At 34.7% G+C, this 27,178-nt stretch overlaps 1 protein-coding gene across 2 annotated transcripts in view; it reads right to left on the bottom strand.

Moving 5' to 3' along the window:
* The window catches only part of CNTN1 (contactin 1), a 159,939-nt gene that overhangs the window by 49,759 nt on the left and 83,002 nt on the right, over positions 1 to 27,178 (bottom strand). For both annotated transcript variants that reach the window (XM_007426003.4, XM_088141735.1), the window contains exons 2-14: positions 24,457 to 24,572; positions 23,670 to 23,702; positions 22,390 to 22,428; positions 14,623 to 14,749; positions 11,846 to 12,024; positions 10,170 to 10,265; positions 7,765 to 7,971; positions 6,677 to 6,773; positions 5,727 to 5,908; positions 3,861 to 3,985; positions 2,903 to 3,020; positions 1,266 to 1,416; positions 161 to 288 (exon numbers count right to left, since the gene is read on the bottom strand). In XM_007426003.4, the coding sequence (XP_007426065.1) occupies positions 161 to 288; positions 1,266 to 1,416; positions 2,903 to 3,020; positions 3,861 to 3,985; positions 5,727 to 5,908; positions 6,677 to 6,773; positions 7,765 to 7,971; positions 10,170 to 10,265; positions 11,846 to 12,024; positions 14,623 to 14,749; positions 22,390 to 22,428; positions 23,670 to 23,702; positions 24,457 to 24,517 (1,543 nt within the window). In that variant the 5' untranslated portion in view covers positions 24,518 to 24,572. The remainder of the gene's footprint in view (positions 1 to 160; positions 289 to 1,265; positions 1,417 to 2,902; positions 3,021 to 3,860; positions 3,986 to 5,726; positions 5,909 to 6,676; positions 6,774 to 7,764; positions 7,972 to 10,169; positions 10,266 to 11,845; positions 12,025 to 14,622; positions 14,750 to 22,389; positions 22,429 to 23,669; positions 23,703 to 24,456; positions 24,573 to 27,178) is intronic.

Here is a 27,178-nt window from a genome sequence, read left to right as displayed (position 1 = left end):
AGAAATATAAATTATTTTGTTACATACAATGACTAAATTAACAGATATATTAATAGATGTGTAAAATTGGCCCAGATTTATTTAGAAAATTGAAAAGAATTTCAACACATGTAATCTGAAGTCTCCTCTACACTTAAGTTTGAGAATGTAGAGAAATTACCTGTGACTATAAGAGCAGAAGAACTATTAGCTTTTCCTTTGTTGTTTTCCACAAAACAGGTATAATTGCCTGCATCTGCTGCTGTAACATTAATAATTTCCAGGCTCCCATCATACCATATATGTATCCTGTTGGAAAAGAAATGATTAAGAAATTTGAGAATCAACAATAGAATAAGGCAAAAATGTGGATGGAAATGGAGGTCCGGAATTATATTTTCTTCCCTCTGCTGCCAGTTACACATATTCTCTTCCTACCTACAGTAATCACGGCTGTTTTGTTGACTTTGTGCATAACTCTGAGAAAGAAGGAGAGTTACCCAATTGCCTAGGCCCAACAAGCATGCTTTATCTTACAATATAATGCTGCAGCACAATCAGAGTCAAAAAGACGAGAGGAACATCTTTTTTATTTAGGCCACCAGATGAGTTTTTACATTCTAGCTTACTGCTGGAGAAAGAAGCATTTCCATCTTGCCTAGACTGTGCTGAGCTACTATCACTGGAAGAAATAAAAACACTCTCTAGGAAGCAGGATAACAAAGGGTTTGCTCTGATTAAATCCCAATACATAGACGGACAGAAAGAGAAAGTGTGTGTGGGGGGAAAAAAGTTGCAGATGCTTTAAAGGTTGTGTTACCCATAATGAGTAGCCTTCTTAAAGCAGCTGTGTGTTTTTTCAGGTTCATTGAAAAACCCTCTTGAATGACCAGCAGATAGCATTGGGTTCATTTTCACCAGGGAGACTTGGGCTGCAGCCCCATCCTGACACTCTGCCATTGCTGGGCAATGAGCAAAGTTCAAATGAATAAGTCAGCTGTGCTGATGGAACTGCAGAGTTCAAAGAGGTCAAAAGGGGTCCAAGCATGACTCTGCTTTCCTTTCATTTAACAATGTTTCTTCACACAACTAAACCATGATGGAGGCCAATATGACCAACTAGCCTAAACATTTATTCTGTTATATTAATGAAGTTTCCCATTTTTCTGGCACACTTATATTCAGGCCAAACCATGCAGAAAACAGGGTGTTCTTATTTGGTTAGTGAGCTTCGTTTGAAACAATGCTTTGTAAATTATGTAGCTGTACTCAGTAATAATGCTAACCTGGTTGAATTTCTAAGAATTTCTGTCCCTCTACTCCATGTAATTTTTGGCTTAGGAGCTGCTCTAGGCTTGCACTCAATTATAGCCTGCCCTCCTTTAGCAGCTAAAACCTCTTTTTTCATTGGGTAGAATTCAAAGGTTGGAGATAAAACTGTGAAGAAAAACATAAACATTAGTAGACATGTATACATTAATATATCACACAACAGTGCAATCCTATGTCTGCTGAAGTAAATCCTGCTGACAATAGTGTGCAATAGACAATTATACAGAAAGCCTAGAGAGATTCTGCAGAATGAAACAAAGTGGATCCCTAATGTTGAGTTTGTGAGACATTATGGCTGCATGTAGCAAAAACAGAGGAGATTATGTAAATGATGGTTTCATGCAGTATCTCTATTTGAGAAATCATGTTTAACCAAGTCTGGACAGTAAGAAATAAATAGAATGTCCTTGTTCTACATATTGAAGGACTGAAAAGAAACAAAAGTAGATAAAAGTTTAGTATAGCAGACTAAAATCAATATCAGCACTTAAAATACTATTGGTAGGCAGAACTTTTTCATCCTTATTGTAACTCACCAGAATCAAAAGAGATGAAAAAGTATCTATCTATCTATCTATCTATCTATCTATCTATCTATCTATCTATCTATCTATCTGTCTGTCTGTCTGTCTGTCTATCAAACTCCAGTTGGTTAGTTTATCAATACATGACCACTATATTTTCTACTTGTTTCATTCTAATCCTTCAAATATTTCCAAAGAACATGTTAGACAAGACAATAAAAATTTAAAATTCTATAGATTAATTCAAATTATGCAAATGGACTTGCACTGTATGATAAGCTTTTACTAGACTTTCTTCCACATTCCACAAACTCCTAAGTGTGTAATAGAGTTCTTCAGATCAAACATGGAGTTTGTATAAGGGTAATTAGGAAGCAATTCCTTTTCAACGGAGCAATCCAAGAAAGTGTCACACATTTATATCTAGCTGTAAAGCTGTCCTTTGTGGGGGGGGGGACGTGTTTAATTGACACAATGCATATCAGTTTATATTAAAAGTTAAAAATAAAATGAATAAAAATGAATAAAATACTGGCAAAAAAGTATAGGAGTAAAATTTGGGTTAATTGATTGACTACAATCCTCTCCAATAAGTTCCCCAAACTAAGAACCAAAGGAATGTATAAAATAAATTGTCAGTGTGGGGATAGTTACATTGGAGAAACTGGCTGTTCCATTGGACATATAATTAAAGATGGAACAGTACTTTGCCCAGAACCAACAGGTACGATCAGATGAACTTCCATGGGAAATGTGTTCACAAACAAAACATTCCACTCATCTGTAATCACCCGTTTGGACTTTAGATAATAAGGATGCAATAAACAATTGTAGCTTAAAAATTCAGATCCTCCTAAACATATTTAAGGAAGGCTATTCTTAAGGCACCAATATTTACTTGTACCAATATTTAAAGTACTTTAAAATTCAAAACTAGCAGTTAGAACTGAACACAGATATTATCAGATGGTAGATGCTGCAGATGAAACTTAATAGGAATGTAACTAATTATTGCTTTTTTACCTAAAATGTTTTAAAATAATATAGAATAATATGCTTTTACTTACCAATAACTTTCAATTCAGCATTTGAATAAATCATTCCATGTATGTTTTCTGCTACACACTGATACATTCCTGAATCTTCAAGCTTCAGGCTAGAAAATCTCAGTTCTCCTTTCCAATACTACAAGTGAAACACATAGCAAAAAATCATAATGATGTATTTCAGAATAATGATGATTGCATGGCATGCTGTTTGAGAATAAGGTGATTTATTTTGCAACACATTTCTTCCTCTCCCTACACCCTACCCCACCTAGATTTTTTAAGCAAACTTAAAATAGATTTCTTTACTATGGCTTCATTTGGATGACAGCTTTAATAATGTTACAGTGATCATATATCATGTTTCTCTTGTTTTTAAAATTGTAAGAATTAATGGACAATTCAATGTCTACTTAGAGTTCTTTCTTGGCCAAATTATAAGATACATTAATGGCCTGCAATTTCCCTTCTTTTTCTCCACATTATTTACCATCAGAATGAGCACAGTAGCCCAATCAAGATGGAGAAATTTTGCACATGGGAAAGAGCCTTATTCCCTCCCTTCCTAATCACATAATTTACAAAATAAGGTTATAATTTTTTAAACAAAAGCAAGTATGCTTATGTTTTAAATTATTTTTTAAAGCTTCTGCTTGGAATGAATGGAATTTGGCAAAACAAGACAAATATACCATGGTCTCCATCTTAACAACTATGTATTCTAACGAAAACAAACATGGTTGTAGTTTGGCCACAGAAAGCCATAATAAAGGATTTTAAAAACTCTTACAACCTTTTCACAGAAAAATAAGATGGTTTCAAGAATAAAGTAAATACAAATACATGTTTCTAAAACAACATTTATGCTGCAAAACTTCATTTTTGGAAACCTATTTCACTTTGGCATTATTTAACAAAGAGCTGTCTTTCTAGCCATTAAAAATAGTATTTATGTGACTCAGAAATAAATTAAGCCTACCGGTAATCCATTTCTCAGCCATCGGATTGTTGGAAGAGGCTTGCCTGCAGCTATACATGGCCAATGGAATTCACTGCCAATATCTCTCTCTGTATCATTAATATGTTCCACCCATTCTGGATATGCTGAAAGGCAAAGGAAACACCTTTTTTTGTATTGTATGCATGCTTAAACCAGTTTTTTCTAGCCCTGATAGCAAGCTTAATTCCTACTTATTATATAAACTCTAATTAATAAATAACTCCACATCAAAAACCAACGTTCCCAGCGTTTTGCTGTTACTGTGACAATATTTCATTTAAAAGCAAATGTTTTTCTTTTGAAGCACATCAAAGAATGAATAGAGAATATATGAGTTTAAGTCTTGTTGATCCTCATTCACACAATGATAATTATGATTTCCCATTTTATCTGAACCAGGTCTGGTGACTGTAAGTTAATAAATGAGATCTAATGCCATGTTTAACAACATGTTCTTCCTTCCTTCCATTTCTATACCATCAGATCTGCCAAGGACTCCAGGCAGTTAACAAATGAAAATTAAAATACTCATAATACAAATACATTTAAAACAGCTACAGTAAATAAGCCAGTTAAAATAATGAAATTTAAACACAGTTCCATAATGGACAGAACATTAACAATCAGTCCAGCAAGAACCACGGCAATAGAAATAATAATGGTGGCATAAAAGTAATCACCAAATGCTCTCCAGAAGAATTCCATCTTTGTTATATCCTAGAAAAGACCTTAAAGAAAAGCTAATCTTAGATTTAATGGAGGCTATTCCATAAAATTGGAATCTTAAAAAAGAAGCAGTGTCTTCTAGTTTGTCCTTCACATCATGAAATGTGTGTCCAGGGCTACGATATATGTCGATTCATGTTGGAGAAGACAATCTTGCAAGTATCTAGGTGCCAAACCATTACTTTCCAAGCAGATGTTATTATACTGACATAAAGAATCTTTTCCTTCTGAGTTAAGGAAGACTCAGTTACTTCTGAGTCTAGTAAACTAATGAAAATGTAACTATTGTGTTCCAGCACAGCCAATATCTAATTAAAATTTGATAGCATAGCAGGAGTTAGTATCACACTGTTAACTGACACACATCTTTTTAAGCCAGAATCTATAGAACTTTTTATCCCAATTGGGCATACTTGTTGAATTAGATTTTTGTGAATGCTGCCTCAGGCTGACATAACCTCAGTTTCTACATTACAGGAGATATGCTGTAATATGCTGATTGGTGCATAATTATTTTTGATTTTCTCTTCTTTGTATTTCATAGTGCACTTTTGTCCTCAGTATTTAAAAAATGCATTAATATTCTACGGTAAAGTATATCGAGTATTTTGAGACACTATATTTTGGGAAAAATGTGTTCAAAATGCGTATATTTATATAGTTTATGTGGATTTTTTAAAAAGTGAAGATTAATATAGAAATAGGAAGAAATAGTTTTTAATAAATGAATATACAAGAAACAGAAAAAGCATTGGACAGTGACAGAATAAAGAAAGGACTAGAATTAAATCCCTAAGTTCTCTTCTAACATAAAAAATTCATTTTCTATACTTTTAGCTACTTGCCATTAGAAGTAAATTCTAATGCTTACGTCACATGCTACTTCATTAAAAATTGGGGTAATATGTTTGCTGGTTAAGTCTGTTGTTCATCCTACCTTCAGGTCTGTTAATTGTGCTGTGTGTGGTTCTGAATTGTGACAAGATATAATCACAATACAAAATGTTGCATTAACATATGAAATTTTGAAAAACCAATCCTCTAAAATGATATGGGATGCCATATGTATAAACTTATATTTCACTATAACAATGAAATGTATGAAAAAGTTCCACCTACCTTGAACATAAACTTTTGCTGAATGTTTATCTTTTCCTCTGTAATTTTCAGCTTCACATTCATATATTCCTTCATCTTCAAACTGAATATTGAAGATCTTTAGGACAGCACCAGACATGCTTATCTCTCCACTGTTTGGCATGGGTTCAAGATATTTACTCCATCTAATCTCAGGAACAGGACTTAAAGAAAAGAGGACACATCTTAATACAGCTTTGATCAGTTGTTGGATCTTCCATTTATTAAGTCACTTTAGCTTCTACATTCCTCTTCATGTTTCACTATTGCGAGAAAGAGTTTCTTAAACTGAAATTTCACTTAACTGTTGTTTTGCTGCCCCTGAAATGACCCTGCCCCCCTCACTCTGATTCCTTCACCTGTCTAAGACAGAATGAGTAGATTCTGCAACACCTTTACATACTTCTAGTGCCAATAAGATATTAAACCAAAAGTTCCTTTTGTCAAGGAAACAGATTGTAGAAAGTTATTTGGTGATATCCTTCCACATAATGAGAACCCGGATCACAGAAAAAGTTGAATTCACAATAACTTGAAAGTTTGATATCTGTGCCTGCATGTGTTATGGGGAAAGGGAAAGAAGTACCACAAGGCAGTGACAGGCCAAATCTGTTCTGGGCTAGAGATGGGCCAAATCCAGGCCTAGAGAGTGTTTGGCTAGTTTCACTAAGGGCAATTTCATCGTTCAATTTCAATTTCATTTTTGTAGCCTGTAATGTTTAGCCATGCCACATTGGGGGCCATATGTAGGAAGGTGAAGCATGTTAAGTATATATATAAAGTGGACTTAAGTGCAGAGAATGAGTAATAGGGGAGCACTGAGACCTCTTCAAAACCCATGTTTTGGGATTACTTCTGACAGCAGAATAAAGCTACCCATTTCTGGTCCAAAATAGGCCACATTTTGCTGACATGGATTTAAGCATACTTACTTTCCAAGTGCAAAGCATTCTAGAGTCACATTTTGTCCTAAAAGTGCATATGTATCTTTGAACTTCACTCTGATATCTGGCACATAGCCTTTTGACCCTAATAAGAAGAAATAATAAAATAAATAGTTTTCTACAAAATGGGTATTTAGCTCTTATATCAATTGAGAAGATAATCTCCTTCAAAAAAAAAAAACTTGGAGAGAGAGGGAGCACAGGAGGCATTTCTAAAATAAAACAATTGTAGGAAGCAGGAAGAAAGGATCATGCATACTTATTCTAGTATCAATTAAAAACCAGATCTGGCCCACAAAAGTCTGGACAACACTGGAGGTTTACAGAAATTCTAACTGCATTTTTGCTGCCCGATCTGACAGCCTTTTGTAAATTTACTTAATGTGCAAATTGAAACATTTAACCAGAGCAGAATATGAAAATCTTGAAAATAGGCCAAATCCCACTATTTCATTTAATATCTACTTATCTATTTCTTACCAATTAACCAAAAAAGTCTTGAGAAAGTCAGAAATGTAAAACACTCATATTTGACTTCCAGGCATGAAAAAAAGTAATCTCTGTTTGGTATCCTTTCACACAGTTCTATATTTATATCTTCCAGGATTTAAACCAGTGTTTCTCAACCTTGGCAACTTTAAGATGAGTGGAGTTGAACTCCCAGAATTCCCCAACCAGCATGGCTGGCTGGGGAATTCTGGGAGTTGAAGTCCACTCATCTTAAAGTTGCCAAGGTTGAGAAACACTGGTTTAAACCATACCTTTCTGAGACACATATTATTCAGCCTAGCAAATAAGTCTTAAATCTGAAGACAAGCCACAGCCAGACTTGGCTCCTTAATTGTTACACAACTGTTTGTTCACACACACACACAAAGTTTTGGATAATAAAAACAAAACAGTTGTATTCATGAGGCCATGTGTAAACTCAGAAATAGAAAACAGGCTGAAAAGAGAATCTAAACCAAACATTTGTTTCATACTGTTTTATTGCACTAGCTAAAAAGTACAAAAGAAAGGCAGGCATTATCTAAGAAGAACAGTTGACATACATAAGACTTTGGATAAATACTTACGATCTGCTTGAGGAATAAGTGGAATGAAACTGCTGAATACGCTCTTAGTAATTGAATTACTTGTCACACAGCATGAGTAGTTGCCTTTATCAGTAGGTTCAACTTTGGCAATGTAAAGGTTGCCATTTGTTTGGGACACATACCGACGTTTATCCAAAGTAATGAATTCTGGGAAGTCATTCAGAAACCAGCGATAACTTAGATCATCTGGAGGTAGAAAAATGTAATTAAAATTAGTAATAGAGTGGAAGCTACTGTTTAAAGGACAAGTGGCAACACCTAGTTAACCTTGTTCACTCTTGGAAGCTAAGCGGGATAAGCACTGCTTAGTGCATGGATTAGGGATCACCAGCGAATATCAGTGCTCATGGCTATATTGGGAACTAAAGCAAAGCTCCTGGAGAAGGAAATGACAAACCACCTTGGTAACATTGCCAAGAAAACTAAGTGGACATAGTTATGAGATTACCAGATGGCAGGTGCAACTTGAGGAGACTTTACTTTTTAATAAACTATAGTATAGAAAGAGCATTTGAAGATATACCTGGCAAAACCATACAAGGCAAACCATGGGGATCCGTAAGATTTCAGAAGGCTACTGCTTATGTGCCTTTTCCAATTTCTCTGCCCACTGTTAAACAGTTTATTGAAGAGGTGGGTGGGATTAACAACAATATTTGTAAACAGAAAAACAATTTAACCTTCTAGCAAGTGTCTGTCAGAGAACTAGCTGAGGTTGTTTTCACACATTTGACTCCAATTCTGCATGCAAATAAGAAGAGTTTAGAATTCTTAGTTAACTGAAACATGTATATCAAAAAATAATTTCTAACTATAATTCAGTGAAAGCTAAGCACTTAACATAGAAAAACCTTCAAGAGTGAAAATTTATCTTTCCTGCTGCAGTACATAACATTTATCATGATATAAGAGTAACAATACACCTTTCAACATTGACCTTGATCTGTCTTCAGTATATGTCAGAATATGTATAGCAGGTCGTTTTCAAACATTCATCTTTTAAGAAAGCGCCAGGGTTATCATGTCTCATATTGCTCCTAATAAGGTATAGTAGAAATAATGGATTTGCTGAGAAGGTTAAAGCAAAATTAAGACCTGCCTCAACACTTTGAATTGGTGCAGCTGAATTTTTGACAGGAAATTGATTTCCACTGATTGACAAATCTAGCTGCCCTGCTAAAAGAGACAATTTTGAAAAACACTGGCATATAACCTGTATTTACACATACTGTAGGCTTTAAGCTAGGTAACAGTACAGATACATTAAATTTATGCCTGAAAAAAACTGATTTCCATTTGTAAAATATATATAGTGGTTCCCTGAAAGTTTTTAATAGTTTTCAACTTTTAACAGTCAAAGCTTTTAACAGCAAACAGATCTGTGAGGGAACGAAGTTGGAGTTGCTGCCTGGGCTTTGGAAAGGTAAGCTGCAGCTGGGCAGAAACACTTCTCACCCCATTTCCCTTGTTTCCCTGACTACTCACAAGTATCCAAACCAGCTTGCCAGCTGCCTGTGATAATGAGCCACACTCTGGCATTTTCAAGGACATCCTGCCATCCACAAGCAGGCTTAACCTCATCCAGGGTCCTAGCTTAGAAGACAGTGGAGGAGCAGGTGTGTATGGAGTTTGAAGCTTTGCTGAGAAAGATGGGGAAGTGGAGGTGATGTCTATTACTACAGCTATTGCAAGCAGTCAAGAGGACTCAATTGCCAAGTCCACAGGTTGCAGTGAGCAGCTTATCTTGGTGGGAGTCCTGCCTGGAGTTTTGCTGGGAGCTCAGTAGCAACCAAAAGAGGAACAAGCATGCTGAAGCAGCACCTTATCTCAGCTACTGCAAGAATATATGGAAGAAGGCTTAAATGTTGTATGCCACTCTACAGACTTTACAAATGTTATATATTTTTACAGACTTTATGCATTTTATAGACATTTGCTTGAACTAAGTATTAAAGGACTGGGTGTTAAAGACATGTTTATGTGACAACATCACCTTGCAAATCCTAGATGGGTAGAGAGCAATAGTCTGGTGTTGGGGAAGGTATGTTCTGCAATAAAGCATTTTGTACAGATTTGCTACACTGTGGTATGTCAAGTCCCTGGAAAGCAAAGAAGCCTTACAAGATCCAATTACTTTATAATCTGAAGGAAAGCAACCACTTTCTAAGGAATTTTATTTTAAGATGTCAGGCAGGAACAATTCCTTTCTTATAGGGCTCAAGGGGCTTGGGTCACAGTCAGAATGAATACTGTTCCAATTGTATTAATTTCTACCTCATTGTTCCAATGGAAACTGAAATATATAAATTTACTGTAAACTGCCCAGAGTTGCTCTGCAGTGAGATGGGCAGTGACAAATTTGAAAAATAAATACATTTAATTACCTGGATAATGAGATGGAGGATCACAGAGAAGAACAGCACCTACACCTTCTCGTACTTTTACTGCATGTCTTTCTTCAGGAGGAAAAGGATATAAATCTATGCAAGATAATATGCATGTTATATAGTCATTTATAACACCAAGCTCATGCAGTACAAATAAAAAAGCATACTATATTAAATAGAAATGGGTTCTACGCCAAAAATTGTATTGCATTTGAATAATAGCCAAATTCCTCAATAAAAGAAGTAGGGTTCTATTTATTCTTTTTCTTTTTTCTTTCTTTTACTATGGTAAATGGCAAGTTTGAGAGACCTGGTTGACACCACGCCTGCATAGAAGAAGGAACACATTATTAAAGCCTCTTTCTTTTTAGATGCCAAGAAGAACATTTCTCACATTAGCTGTTAACTGATTTATCTTATTCCTATAACAAAAGTAACATATTTGTTTTCTCTCGCTATCTATAGGTGTCCTAACAGAAGTTGGTGCCTTTATATTCTAGAACAGTGTTTCTCAACCTTGGCAGCTTGAAGATGTTTGGCCTTCAACTCCCAGAAGTCCTCAGCCAGCAAGGCTGGCTGGGGACTTCTGGGAGTTGAAGGCCACACATCTTCAAGCTGCCAAGGTTGAGAAACACTGTTCTAGGGAGTACTTGTGACCTCCTGTTTATTTCTTGAGGTCAAGATGAAGAGTGCTTGCTAATAATGGAAACATAAGCATTTCACAAACATGGGATTACTGTCTCAATGATATATAGGGCTGTAAAAACATTCCAGGTATCTATTTAGGGAATTGTTTTATAGGGATCAGCACTTCTGTTACTGAGTAGATGAACAGCCAATTTCAAGGTACAATATTGGAACATAAATAAAACTGCAAGGCTGTTGCAGTAGCCTAGTATTGACTTGTGTATGGGCTGCAAAGCAAAGCAAAGCAAATCATTCACAACACTAGAAATTCATTGTAATCTTAAATTCAAGATTCACTAAAAGGTGGGCAGGAAATGAGATTAAGATTAAGATGAATCTAAGATTCCAGCAAAACTTTATTGGCTGACCTGGAAAGGAACAGCTCACGAAGGCCCAGAAATTAAAGAATGGATGAAGATGATCTGTGAAATTATACTAAACATCAAACTAATTTAACATATGTCTATCAATTTTTTCAGATTTTATTCTATTCAACCACCACTGCTAGACTTTAAAGTTTGATAAGGTATAATTTAGAAGCTAAGCAAGTTGTGCTTGCTTAATACTTGGATGGGAGACCATTGGGGCTACAGCCTAAATAGGAAAGCAATAAAATATCCTTCCCAGAAAATTGCACGGCTGTATCCATGCAGTCATGAGGAGTCAAGCCTGCCTCGAAAGTGTCTTTAACTTTATTGATAACAATGATGTCAATCGTTGAAAGCTCTCATCTTTTTATCCCTATTCACTGAACTAAACAAACAAATCTAAAAGAAAATGCTGCATATTCATTTGAATTTCTCACTCTAATCAACAGTAAATATAAAAATGTTAGTGATAATGTTGGGAGAAGATGCCTCTTTCATACCTGCTCAGATCAGCATGGATCTTGGACAATAAGTCAAACTAAACCAAGTCAGTAATATTCCAGCCTACTGGAAACCATTTCAAAGCGTTCATGTGTTAAATAGGTAAAGACTACTTACATCCAAAGTTTAAAGTTGCTTCCCGGCTCCTTATAGTTCCATGTATATTGTATGCTATGCAAACATATGTTCCTTCATCCCTTGACTTCTCAGGATTATTGATTTCCAGGTTACCTCCTACCATACTATAGTGTTCTTTTGTCAGTTTAATATCAACATCCCAGTTGTTACGTTGCCACCTATTCAAAGGAAAATATTTGCTTCTTTAAAATGTTAAAACCTTCTTTCGGCACCTCAGTTGTCCTAATACACATTGCCTCCAAAAACATGGCATCTTATCCTCACAGAATGAGATTTTTGCAATAAGAGCACCTGTCTCATTAAATGGTACAAAACGTCAATCTGGAAATTCAGTTTGAATTTGAATGATTTTCTAAGTCGGATTGAACTGAATGCACATTTGATAATTTGGAAACTTTTTTCCCCTGAATCAAACTGGGTTTCCAAATGAACCTAATTTTATTATTTGAAGCATCAAACTGGTTTTCCAAATTGAATGAGATACCTGAACTGAATTGATCTGAATTGACAATACAAATCAGATCTTATTGCATACCATTACTTCCTAGGTGTTAATAACAGATTCCCCAAAATATATTGTCCATTGTGTTAGTGTCAGAATGACAGTGATACCTAAATAATATGGTTATAGAACTGAAAAATTCTATAACCATTATTATTTCTCAATTATTTGAATGTTTCTCACAGATATGAACTGGGCTTTTATTATTCTCTAGGCTACAGACAATTCATGCAATCATACAGCAGTCTTAGTTAGCCTACACAGAGTTACAATGAACAGCCATATAATGGGCTTGATGGATGGTGTATTTAATTTGGTTTTCAGTTTGATCCTACTGAAACTGAATTAAGAATGAAGTTTTTAGATATTAGCCACCAGGGGGAGCATCTAATCTTCCTCATATATAGTCTCCTCCATAGAACAGATGGATTCAATTTTCAGAATGCTCTGTGAATGCTGAAAAATAAATGCTTTCCCCCCAAAATTAATTGTTTTATTGCATTATAAGATGCGAATAAAGTGAATAAAGCATTATAGAATACAGATAATAGCAGAATACAGTAGCATTTATACAACAGAAATTAGAAATTGTTAACACTATGATGTAAGTTAAGGTAAGTTAAACCTTTAAAAGTGAGGAAAAAAACTATATCAATATTAAATGTAATATCTAAAATGTTAATGAACATAAGCTTACTTGAATTGTATAATTAATGCTAAGTATGACATTGACAAAAAGCTGCAAAATACAATGAATTATTTTATAATATAAAAAAGATTTCAATCTTTGAGCTTAATACTTAATACTAAGGTCTTCACTGTATTGTTATTTATAAATGTTAAAAAAAGAGAAAAATAACAGTTGTACCAGGTTTTTGTATAAGTTGTGGTAAGAGAGGAGAATGTAGAAGGGTGGCTGAGTCCAGCCCTGCTCATCAACTACCATTCGCTTGCCATTCATTTCTACAGTACTCTTTTATTCGCTAAATATAATATACAGGTGTCCTCACTTAACGATGGTAATTGGGATCAGAATTTCCATTGCTAAGCGAAGTGGTTGTAAAGCATGACGTCATCTGATCATGCTGCTTAGTGACAGCAGTTCCAGCAGTCCCCAGTTACCATTGTTAAGTGAGGACTGAGCAGGTTATTAAGTGAAGATCTTACATGATTGTCACTTCCGACTTCCTGCCAACTTCCCCATTGACTTTGCTTGGGGAAGCTGGCAGGTAAGGTCACAAATCGTGATCACGTGACCACAGGGGCACTGCGATGGCCAGAACTTTGAGGACCAGTTGTTACTACCATTCATTCAGTGCCGTTGCAAGTTCAAATGGTCACTGAATGAGTGGTCATTAAATGAGGACCACCTATAATAAATATAATGCTACTAGATTGATGAATAGTCTACCCCCCATATAGCCCTAGTCAAATATAATACTTTACTGCATTTTAATCAACATTCAAAGTTGTTATTTATCTCTTGGAAGAATATATGTTCTCATTTAATTTGTATAGCCACCTAGCATTAAAGATAAAATAATAAATACAAAGCAATATAGGTTTGCTAAAGCTATTGAATTTGTTCTCGGTTTTTCATTTTACTATCATTTGACATCAATTTACATGCATTTTTGTATATATTTCCCCTAAAACTGTCTCTTTCCCCCGATTCTTTCCTTAAGTTGTGCAGTATTGGAAGGAAAATTCAGATAGGTTTGTACATATGTTGTTCTAGAATACATTTTGTGCAAATATTTCATGTTGTGTGCATTTCTGTTGAAAAACATGCAAATTCAGAGAAGTGGAGATTTCAGTGCATTCAGTTTGCCCACAGGTTTAGAATGTGTAAATTTGGTACATAATTTGTAGTGTAATATTTTTTTTTCTCCTTATTTTTGTACAACTTCATGATTCTGCATAGGAATTGGTAGAAAGATATTTAAAAAATAATAAAAAATAAATAAAACTGAGTCCAGGCTTAGTACTTTAAGCGTATTTTGAACTTTTTGATAGTGCTGTACTACTCAGGAAGCAATGATGTAGATGGCTGTAAATTAAAATGTCCTTTCTCAAAAAGTAATAAAACTTCAGAGATAAATCACTAACCTTCATGTAGTTGCTACCAAACTGACCTTTCCAAATTTGCTAGGGTTATCCACCACAGTTGCATTTTCAGACCAAATCTCAGCTCTAAATGGCATTAGTATAATTACTATTATTAGGATAATGTTAAAAAAGCAACCCAAATTACTTGTAAGTAGGTGTAGGGATTCCTCTGGCTCTGCAATTCATTGACACTTTTGCATCTGGAGACTCTTCAGGGTATACTGTATCAATGGGCTGCTCTTCAAAAATTGGTCCGTAACCTTTTAGTTCATCTGCAAACAGATGGCAAGGTAATTGAATAAAGTCACCCAATTAGTACATATCGAATGTAGAAAGTTTAAATATCTCTACATTCTTTTAGTGCATCAACACAGGGAACACAGGCACAACCACAGGCTACAGCTTCCAATTCACGATTGTATCTTGCCAGTGTAGTACCCATTAGAAAATACTGTGAAGCACTTTCAGTTCCTTTTAAGCCCCTTAGCTTTCCATTAACCTGTCAACCATCCTGCCAACTATAGCTAAAGCTTATGGAGACATTGGTGACTTGTGCATATCTATGAAAGGAATATAGACAGATGGTTAAAACCTCCTGTATTATCCATATTGCTGCCCTAATGTCCACTGGCTTGGGTCATATAACACAGCTGAGGTTGATAGGTCAATTTCATTAGCAGTATACTTCGTCTTCACACTCTGCAAATCAACAGCTACAGTGGGGCAAAAAAGTATTTAGTCAGCCACCAATTGTGCAAGTTCTCCCACTTAAAAAGATGAGAGAGGCCTGTAATTTTCATCATAAGTATACCTCAACTATGAGAGGCAAAATGGGGGAAAAAATCCAGAAAATCACATTGTCTGACTTTTAAAGAATTTATTTGCAAATCATGGTGGAAAATAAGTATTTGGTCACCTACAAACAAGCAAGATGTCTGGCTCTCACAGACCTGTAACTACTTCTTTAAGAGGCTCCTCTGTCCTCCACTCGTTACCTGTAGTAATGGCACCTGTTTGACCTTGTTATCAGTATAAAAGACACCTGTCCACAACCTCAAACAGTCACACTCCAAACTCCACTATGCCCAAGACCAAAGAGCTGTTGAAGGACACCAGAAACAAAATTGTAGATGTGCACCAGGCTGGGAAGACTGAATCTGCAATAGGCAAGCAGCTTGGTGTGAAGACATCAACTGTGGGAGCAATAATTAGACAATGGAAGACATACAAGACCACTGATAATCTCCCTTGATCTGGGGCTCCATGCAAGATCTCACCCTGTGGGGTCAAAATGATCACAAGAACGGTGAGCAAAAATCCCAGAACCACACGGGGGGACCTAGTGAATGACCTGCAGAGAGCTGGGACCAAAGTAACAAAGGCTACCATCAGTAACACACTACGCTGCCAGGGACTCAAATCCTGCAGTGCCAGGCGTGTCCCCCTGCTTAAGCCAGTACATGTCTGGGCCTGTCTGAAGTTTGCTAGAGAGCATTTGGATGATCCAGAAGAGGATTGGGAGAATGTCATATGGTCAGATGAAACCAAAGTAGAACGTTTTGGTCTAAACTCAACTTGTCGTGTTTGGAGGAGAGAGAATGCTGAGTTGCATCCAAAGAACACCATACCTACTGTGAAGCATGGGGGTGGAAACATCATGCTTTGGGGCTGTTTTTCTGCAAAGGGACCAGGACGACTGATCCGTGTAAAGGAAAGAATGAATGGGGCCATGTATGGTGAGATTTTGAGTGAACACCTCCTTCCATCAGCAAGGGCATTGAAGATGAAACGTGGCTGGGTCTTTCAGCATGACAATGATCCCAAACACACCGCCCAGGCAGTGAAGGAGTGGCTTCGTAAGAAGCATTTCAAGGTCCTGGAGTGGCCTAGCCAGTCTCCGGATCTCAACCCCATGGAAAACCTTTGGAGGGAGTTGAAAGTCCGTGTTGCCCAGCGACAGCCCCAAAACATCACTGCTCTAGAGGAGATCTGCATGGAGGGATGGGCCAAAATACCAGCAACAGTGTGTGAAAACCTTGTGAAGACTTACAGAAAACGTTTGACCTCTGTCATTACCAACAAAGGATATATAACAAAGTATTGAGATGAACTTTTGATATTGACCAAATACTTATTTTCCACCATGATTTGCAAATAAATTCTTTAAAAATCAGACAATGTGATTTTCTGGATTTTTTCCCCCATTTTGTCTCTCATAGTTGAGGTATACCTATGATGAAAATTACAGGCCTCTCTCATCTTTTTAAGTAGGAGAACTTGCACAATTGGTGGCTGACTAAATATTTTTTTGCCCCACTGTATCTGATTTTTCTTCTGTCCTGCTTTTAAGGACAGCAGAATGTTCTTTAACTAATACATGAGCCTGTTTTCAAAAGTGCTCAGTTCTAGATGCAGGGAATAATAAAACAAAATAAAGCAAAGAAAAAAACATGTAAACTTATTCAATTCTACAAAATCATAGCTCGTAACTGGGAAGAATTTCTAGACGGTTTTTAAAAAAGTGAAACAAGGCAAATCTATACAGTATGATTTTGCTTAGATTTCCATTTTCCAACCTTGAGTGTGTAACCAATATTCTTGAATGTAATGATACCCACAGCACCTATTGCTGTATGCCGTATTCTGAATTAGTATCCTTAAACATTTTCAAAACAAGTTCCAAAGGACATGTAAGTAGACAATTCATTAATAGTTTTCAGTATCAAAAAAAGGCACCTATTGAAAGCACTTATTCTCTTTATTACTCTTTTCCATCTCATGCTATGTCTACAGTCCAAATGAAAGCTCAATGCAATATTTTTATAGCAGGCTATGAATATGCAAAGGATGCTATAAAAATAACATTATTTTTTTCCTTGGCCACCCTCTTCATTACAAAGATGTTGACAAGATCTGTGGGGACAATGGAGATACTATCTTACTTCGTTTGTGGCGGCCTCAGCTCCGTTGTTATATAATACTATAAAAGCCATATCAAGGAAACAATTGGTTAACTCTGGCATTCCACCTTTATACAACTACTACAACTTCTACAATATATTTGGCCTGAAAGTGGGATGATTTTACTTTTAAAGTAGCATAAGATGGAGTTGTTGTTTTTTTTAAGTCCTTTTCCTTGTAAACACTTCACAATTGTCGGTATCATGTATAACAGTGTTTTTCAAACTTGGAAACTTTTTAAGGTGTGTGGACTTCCACTCCCAGAATTCCCCAGCCAGCATGGCAGTGGAAGTCCACAAATCTGAAAGTTGCCAAGTTTGAAAAACACTGATGTATAGTAACCAAAAAATGAAAGTAATAAGTAAATCACTTGCATCTGTGAAGAAACTCAGACACTACTATTTTATTTGGCTTTAACTATATGATTGCATTACTTTTTGGATTATCTTGTCTCTAAATATAGGACCAGGAACATAATAAAGTAGATGTAATCTTTATTAAAAGTGATTTAATCTTTTTTTCTTGTAATCCCCTGTTAAATTATATAATACAATTGACACAACTATATAATATTTAGCATTTAACCAAAATACTGGAAAAACATTTTTTAAGCCTCTGAAGATTCTGAAAAGTAATTAGCACAGGCTGTCACAAGTTACATTTTATTTGACCTTTCTTCCAGATAGTATGGAAAATAATTTCACTCTGGAGAGAGACAGCAGAGTCTCAACCATCTAAATAATTTCCATCTGAATCATTTTATCAACCAGAAAATTAGTATACGCATGTATCTAATTTATTTCTGAAAATCAATTATATCCACAAATAAAACATCTTCAAGGAAATAATGAACTGTGCATCTATGGCTGTTGAAATTTTCTTTGTTAATGAAAGAAAAAATGTTACAGTCAACCCATAAATTGCACATTATGTGGTTTGCAACCTTTGTTTTTATAAATACTAATATAGTAGACAATGAGATTGCTTCAAAAGCTCTGATCTCGACTGAGACCATTGCACATAGATTGTAAGGATTAAACTGCTTCCCAATCACATTAAATGAAATCTCCCTAGCATTTTGTAAATTAAAAAGAAAAATGGCATCCATTAATAACAATATAGATTGTTTTTATTTATTTCCAGTTTAGAAGAGGAAATTCAAAACTTAGGTGGCTGGATGGGAAAAATTTAATAAACATTCTGACTCCTGAGTGTCTTATACATCAAGCAAATAGATAAAATGAAGCATACTTGTATGATACATAATTTCATTTTTAAAACACTTATAAGAGATTTGTCTTGTGCAGGACACATTTTTTATTACAATATCACTCTCTGCCAGTAGTGGATTCAGGTCTGAACCATTAAAATCTGTCCTGTTACGAAATGAAAGAAAATTCTCCTACAATCGAAGAAAGATGTGTGCATGAAACAATATGTTCTAAATTGGCCAGACTGGTTTGGTGAGAGTTCTGAGATTTACGTCCCAGCATCTAGAGCAGTGTTCCTCAACCTCAGCAACTTTAAGATGTGAGACTTCAATATCCACAATTCCCCAGCCAGCATGGGTGTTGAAGTCTACACAACTGAAAGTTGCTGTGGAAGGTTAGGGGGGTCAGCATTATATTTACTGTAAAACAGTGCTTATTGCAAATGATTTCTGTAAAATTATGGCACCTAAGCTAAAGCTTTCAGTGTTGAATTTGCTGTTGGTTTCTTCAGTGAAGATTTGTCTTTCTTAGGTTTCTGTCTACTTGCCAAAGCAGTATTAATGTTAAACATTTTTTGGTTTGTCTTGTTTTTGGCTAATTACCAGTATGTTTGCAAGCTAAGCGTTTCCTGGACTGTATCAGAGAAACTTTCAAGTGAGTCTCCCTACACCAGTGTTCTCCAAACTTGGCCACTTTAAGATGAGTGGACTTCAACTCCCAGAATTCCCCAGCCAGCCATTCATGCTGGCTGCGGAATTCTGGGAGTTGAAGTCCACTCATCTTAAAGTGGCCAAGTTTGGACAACATTACCCTATACTCTGGATACCACATGCAACTGATTAAGTAAATGTATGCATTTTAAATGAAGTAGCATTTCAATTAGAATACCTTAACTGATTAAAAGGTAATTAATTACCTTTTTGGTGCTTTTGTTTTCATCTGATCTTTATTTCCTTCAACCTATATTGTAGTCATATTACAGCAGTAATGAAAACAAAACGGCCAAAAATTTGAAGAGTTTCTTAGAAAGAAAGAATGACTATTATAAACTAATAGCCAAAAGAAATGTTCTTGGAAAGGTCAAACAAAGGATCTGCAGTGTTGGACTGTTTTATTTGTGTTCAATGTAACTTCTAGCACCCCCCAATAGTTATTCTTTAGCCATAAAGCACGTTTATTTTTCATTCCTGAGGATTTTGGGTGGATGGAAACTCATAGATTTCACACAGACCCATAGACACACGCACACATACACAACATTATTATTTGAGCAAGCCATCAAAATGCAGTTATTTTATTTCCCTATAGCCCTTTGAACAGTGTAACTCTCTTAGCTTAATATTCTTCTATTACAGTATGGATAGATACAGACAATACATGTTGAGGAGGAGGAGGAGGAGGAGGAGGAGGCAAAGTTTGCAAAATAATGCAGAAGAAGATGGTAAAATTCAGTAATACTTCTTTGTTGAACTTTTATTTTTTTCAATGAAAAGTAGCTGATGTAGCTTTATAATATCCCTATTTACATGTTTTGAACCAAATCCTCTTCCATGCTTAAAAATATTAATGTATATTATTACTGCAACAGAAGATGCAGTTGATAATTTGGTTGTACACACACACATACCCTTTGAGAGAGAGAGAGAGAGAGAGAGAATGCGCAACTGATAGATTCCCTATCTGTCATTCTCTGTATTAACTTAATCCTGCCTGCCTGGCTCTTTCATGTATTTTATTTCCAATTTAGTCATACCATTTAGCACAAAAAATTATTTACTAACAACAAAAATAAATTACTGTTTGAAAAATAACTAGGAAATAATCCAGCATCTTTGTCTCTAAGTCAGGGAACATAATACAGTAAACAGTGAAATAATTACATGAAGCAAACAATACAATTGCTAAATGTTACAAACTAAAAATACACACATTATTTCCTGTTTGCATGGTAACTGTGATCTAAATTTAGAATGGATTACAAGCTATATTTCAGTGTAATTTTAAAAACAAAACAATTTAGGTCCCCAAACTATACTAGATTTAATTTAAAAAATAAATTTCTAATTAATTAGAATTATAATTCATTGGAATTAAAGGGACATCCTATTAGTTCATCAACTTTTCAATAAGTGGCCAGATGTATGCCATTAGTTATTTAGACAATATTCTCATGTTCCAGAAGATTATAGTCACAAAAACATAACCAAAGAATTATTTAGTGTATATTAACTTTGTCAAGTGTCATCATATTTACTACTGAGGATAAAGATATAACCACATTAGGATAAAATGGGCATATAAGTCTCAGAATTTTTATGTTTAGAGGCAAAATATTTCATTTTTTAAGAAGCTGCAAATATTGCTGCAGGCCCTCTTCACCGAAAACTATATATATAAATATTAGCTCCCAGTTCCCAGTATGCATTCCCAAGCTTTTAAAGAACCCAACAATAATTAAATAATTAGAAATATCAATTCAAGTTGTTATTAAAGTTTTAATAATGTTTATTGAAGATATAATGGTAGTGACATTATTGTACTTAGTCAGTTTTCAAGAAATCACTCAATCCAGCACAACGAAAAAGCAATAGCAGCTGGGCTCCTCTCGTACCATGCAATAATGTCTTAATGTGAAAATGTACAAAACTGATTCTCACATTAATTGTTTCTAAAGGTTTTTCCTTGTGTGAAACCCAAAACTCATATACCCCTATTATCCTGGCTACATCCTGCAAAAGCTTATGTTTGCTAAGTAATATTTTCAGTATTTTCTTAATTATGGCTAAAATCCCACAATTGTCCCATGGTTCAATATCCCTCTTCCTCTGTTTCTGCAAATCTGCAGAAAACCAGTAAAAGTCAGGTTCCAACTGAAAGAACAGACTGGATTCTGTTTATAGAATCAGAACATAAAATGAGCCTTAACATTCTCTTCTAACACTGTTTTCATCCTAACCTTCCCTTAAATCCAAGAGATATTTTCTGAGTATTTTTCTTCTAGTTCATCTAGCTTTCTATCTTCTTAAATCATGTTCTTGATTAACAAGCCCTGCATTCAACAGATCATTCTGAAATCCCAGATTTGATTATAAAGTGTGAGAGCAAAGGCTTTTTAATCCTTATGTCTCACATTTAAAAATTACTCCACTCAGCTCATGTTGATACCTTACCAGCCTTTCTTTAAAACGGTGGCAAGTTTATTTATTTATTGCATTTATATGATGCCCATCTCCCCCAGCTGGGAGGGCAACTATTTAATTTAAAAAGCAGAGCATATATTTTTCACACAAAAGGCCTCTGGCTTAATTTACTGATTCCCCATATGCACTGGGAAAGATGATTTCCTGAAATGCTGAAGAGAACCTACCAACCAATATAGAGACTACTGAGGTAGGTGACCCAATAGTATGATAAAATATCAAATAAAGTCTCATATACTTCAACTTTTTCCTTTGTTTTTAGAATGGTTCGTTTTAGTTATCATTGTTTGAACTCTTTTTTTCAACTGCTGTTTGATAACTTATAAATTACTTTGAGAAACATTGGGGCTCACAAATAATAATATGTTCACAGTTTAAATGGACTCTCTGCTGCTTTAAATTGCAATCGTCTGCCCATTGAATATACCATTGCCTGTTAAATTGAAAACAAGACTAGCAATTTTTAAGTATTTTTTTAAGATATAAAATCATTCACTGAATTATGCAATCTCACCATGAGAACAGAAGAGCTCCACTCACCTCGCACATGAACTGTTACTCCATGTATCATATCACGAACTTTAAGAATTGGGATAGAAAAAGAAAACATTACTTTTCCAGTGTTTCCAGTGGTTTTTTTTCCATTCAAGAGCAGTTATTACTAAGTTAAAAATGCCAATAGCTGCTGTTGAAAGACATACCAAAGACTATGACTTTACAGAGGCAAAGAATCTGTATGATACTATTTTATTGCCAAGGATGCACCAAAAAGTACTTAGTGTGGGCTGTACCAGACATTTTAAACAAATATGGGGTTCAATGCAAAGGGAAAAGCAAAAAGCAAAACGTTATGCTTGCAAAAAGTACAGAACAAATAATATATTAGCCCTAGAATCCTGCATATTAAATGGTAACCTTAGTCAGAATATATGTTAGTGTATTTTCGCAAATTGCTTACTGACAAAGAAATTGAACTAAAATCTATTCTAGTACAGTATTTAACAGTAGTAGGGCAGTAGTAACATGATTAATGATACACACTTAAGCTTTGCCAGTTGGGCATATTTTAAATATTGCTTCCTGTGTAAAAGACATTTATGCAAATTATGAATAATTATATTTCATGTGTTTCTTTTTTAAACTTGGAAGACATAGACCATCCAAAGTTAAATGTTTCAGCTAAAAGATCTAAGATGTATTTAGTTCTTTTTAGGAATCAAAAATATTTAATATTGGCTGGATCACACCACCATGGAATACTAGTTCTTTCTCATTACACATAATCACACACATATACATGCACACCTTTCTGAAAGTGGAATTTAAATGCCAAAGCTTCTATGGACATTGGAGGGTAGAGACTTGGCTATAAATGATCACCTGCCTCAATAAAGTACAAATACGCCATAAGCAGGAATCCTACATGTATTTTAGTTAGGTTCTACAGGTATTTTATGTGCAATTTGAGGTTGTTAAAAAGAGTGATTTCAAGTTTAGGGCAAGAATACTACAAAATTCTAAAGGTGGAGTTTCACAAGATAAGTTTAGGCACAAGTTTCTTAGTAATAGTTGAATAATAATTGATTGGATTTACTCTAACCCATAAATAATGGCTTGCAAACTACAATGGCTATTTCATGAAATACACTAAGCCAAAATCAATAACCATAATATGGCTTAGCGTGGTGCATGATCAGCATTGTCATTTATCATACTTATATCATCACTACCAGCACACATTTGTCAGAGGAATGAACCTCGGATGCCTTGGAAATATATGCCTGCATCAATCTACAGAGAAGCAAAGCTACATTACTCACCATTACTTCCAACAGCAGTTGAGTATTTCAGACCTATTTTTAATAAAAGAAGAGTAAAAGATTTTTAAATAAATAGTTGCATTTTGTTTATAAAAATAAAAACAATCTCTTGACTATTTTAAAACTTTCTAGGAATAGTCTGGTAAGTGGAAAAAAAAGGAAAAAAGAAGAAGAGAAAGGGTTTCTCTAGGCCTTTTAAGTGATCTTCTTTTAAAACAAGTCAATCAAAAGGTTTTAATGGACAAAGCATTAATGGAAGTGATAACACTGCTGGTTAGAGTTTGAGACTGAATGATTCCTGAATTCCAACATGAGATGTGGTATCCAAATTTAAATTTTGTTCCTTTCAGCTACAAATTTTGCCTGAAATACATTGGGCATATTCAACTAAAGCAAAATAAACTTAACTAGTGGGGAAAAAGACATATAATAAAAGGATAAGATTACAAATAACTAATGTGTTGATTTCTAGCAGTTGAACTTGATTCTTACCCACATTCTAACTATTTATTTATTAAGACTTCAAGGCTGAATTCATATATTTCCTTCTCTAACTTTATTTGGATAATTCTGTAAAGTAGATTAAGCTGAGTGTTGCTGAATGTGGATTTAGCATGGACCCATTCATCTGTTAATATCCAAACCATTTTGATACAGGTAACAGCCTTTCAGTTTAATTCTTTGCATGTTTACTTGGAAGTAGATCACAAGAAGGATTCCAGCCTTAACTGTTACCAAGTTAAAATAACAGCTGATTACTATTGATAAAATGTAGAATATATCTTACCTGCCAGATAAAAAATTGAAAACATTGCAACAAAATGATTGGTTGAAGCCTGCAACTTCATCTTCACAGGAATGTTGATTCACAAGAATGTCTGAACTTCAAAGAATGGAATACTGCTGTATATAAAAACAAAAAGGGAGAAATAAATTATTTTATTTGTTTCTGAGCAATGTCCTTCTGTCACTAACTCAAAATCTGTGACATACCTGAGGAATGTCCATAAAAGTGGACAGACACCACATTGTTTATGAATTAAGATTTGAACATATATATTTATTAATTTTAGTACTATTCAAAACTTAATATAATTAGAAAATAGTCAATATTAACTGTCATGTTAATCTCTATTATTTCAGGCATCAATATAAATTTCAATTCAAGGCATTAAGAACGAATTCAACATTGCCCAACTGCCATGCTTTTGAGTTATTTTGATTTTCTAAACAAATAATTTGTTAGTAATTACTTTGTGATTTGAACTATGCTACCCTTTAGTACTGGATTATACATTCCCTATCTAATTAAAAGCATTTATGTGTTCAAATTCTTAAATTATTGCAAAATGATTCATCCACCTAACTGGAATATGCATAACACATAATTGTAGTGTAATTTATAAAGTTGTGTTTAAAAGAAAGTATATGAAGTTGAAATAAAGCAAAGCTATTTCTCAGGAATAGGAACCTTCCTTGTTTTTATCTAATCACTGTTGCATTTTTAAAGCTTGCCTCAATGCCTGTCTCATGGATTCTGTATTGGAAGCTGAAATTTATTAGGAATTCACATTTAATTTAAGTCTACCATACCCCACATCATAAATACTCCTTAATAACTGCAAAGGTGACAGATCAGGCAGGCAGATTGTTCCCTTATTTTTTACTATTTCAAAAGAGCAAAAGAGATGCATAGAGTATTTCTAGCCTGGTTCATTTAGTACAAAGGAAAGTAGTGAAGATGCTCGATACATTTTTATCACAAATGTCTTCTGAGCTTCCTGCTTGTTTCTGTCTCTAAAACTGAAAGCTGTAAGTAGAGGAATACTGAAGCTCAGGTGTCCAAACATCAGTTCTGATTGATCTAATGCAACAATATCTTCAAAAGAAAGAATACAAATATGCTGTGTATACATCCTATCACTTAGAAAAGATCTGAAGATCTGCTGCTGAAACAGGTCCACATTCTTCTTCAGTCAAGAGACTCATTAGAGCAGATTCCAACAATTCAGAAGCCACAAAGTTGCCACCATTTCATAGAATCACCAACAGTATACAATATTGTAAATTCAAAAAAATAAAAGTGGAACCCAGAAGAATGTAATCATGACTACACATGTTTGGTGACCTCCAGATGCAAAGTTATGTTGAATCTGATTGGAAATTAAAATGAAAGGAGAATAGGTACAGAATGAATTAGCTTCTTTCAATCCATAATTATTTACAAGATAAAGAGAAGAAATCCTGAAAGGGATTATTTCTGTTATAACATACTGCAACATTCTGTGGTAGACATTAACATTAGGTAATATGGTTCTATCCCAAATATTGTCAAAGAAGGAACAACAAACATTTTTAAGGAAATAGAAGCAATCACTCCATACTGCTTAGCTAAAATTAAAAGGAAGGTATTATATAGAGGAAATGAGATTTAATCACATCTATGCTGGTTGCAATCCAACTGCATTCATCATTTATATATATTTCATACTTTCTTAAACTTTATAGAGGCTTATGTTTTTTTTAAAACCAGGAATTCTGGAGAGTTGAGGCATTTTAAGTGAATTTGGAATATTGACTAATATACAAGGTAAGGCAACAGAGGTGGAGATGCATTAAATGATTTTTAAAAATACACATTGCAATACACACATGTATTTAAAAAATACACCTTGTTGCGCAATAATATGATAAAAATAATATATTAAAAAATTAACTTACTTTAAATAGTTATCTTTAAGATAAGTCATAATTTGGAGATCAGGACTGGAATGTTTAGCTTCTGTTCTCATGATGGCACCAGAGAGAAGGAGAGGAAAGGAGAAAGTATATGTGTGAACCTGATCCTAGCTGAAGCTTGTTCTAGTAATGCTAAATCATGTTTATGCAATATGTGTGCAAAAATGCATATGGTTACTTTGGACAATTTACCATAGTAAGTTTTAGGTCATACACTGACTCTAGGGCTGGTAAGTGAAGGATCAACTGGAGTCTTGTCTTGCAGAGGAAAACATTTGATAAGTCCCTATTAAAAGACCCAGAAGGAAAACTTGTCCTGACTATCAAACATTTTTTCCAGCATTTTGGCTCTTTGTAGACCCTGCCTTCCAAAAAGACATCATCGAGTTAGACTATATCATTTTCTCTGAGCTCTAGATAGAATATTTTCATGTTCTATTTGGTGCTGACACAATTATTACGTATTTATCAGTGCTTTTTTCCTGAAGGTGTTAGAAGTAGGCCCCCTCTGAGACCATGGAACTTATTTTACAGCAAAAGAATTCTTTATTTGCAAAAGAATTGCAAAGCATTGGCAAAACTACCTTGGCTGATCTCTTGAGCCAAACAGGGATTGAAGGGCATCATAGATATATTGTTCTTTTCAGATTCCAACAGATTGGAGTACACAAATGTGTATAATTTGTTCCATTATACAAAAAGGAAAAAAAGAGTGTCCCATCAAATTATTGCACAATACTTTTGCTGAACATTGCAAGTATATTGTATGC

This window comes from Python bivittatus, unplaced genomic scaffold (assembly GCF_059951505.1).
Source record: "Python bivittatus isolate LINGU-HERP-01145 unplaced genomic scaffold, Pbiv_v1 ctg000330_np1212, whole genome shotgun sequence".
NCBI lineage: Eukaryota > Metazoa > Chordata > Lepidosauria > Squamata > Pythonidae > Python > Python bivittatus.
Note: the sequence above shows the minus strand (reverse complement) of the source record. Positions and strands in the feature narration are given on the sequence as shown.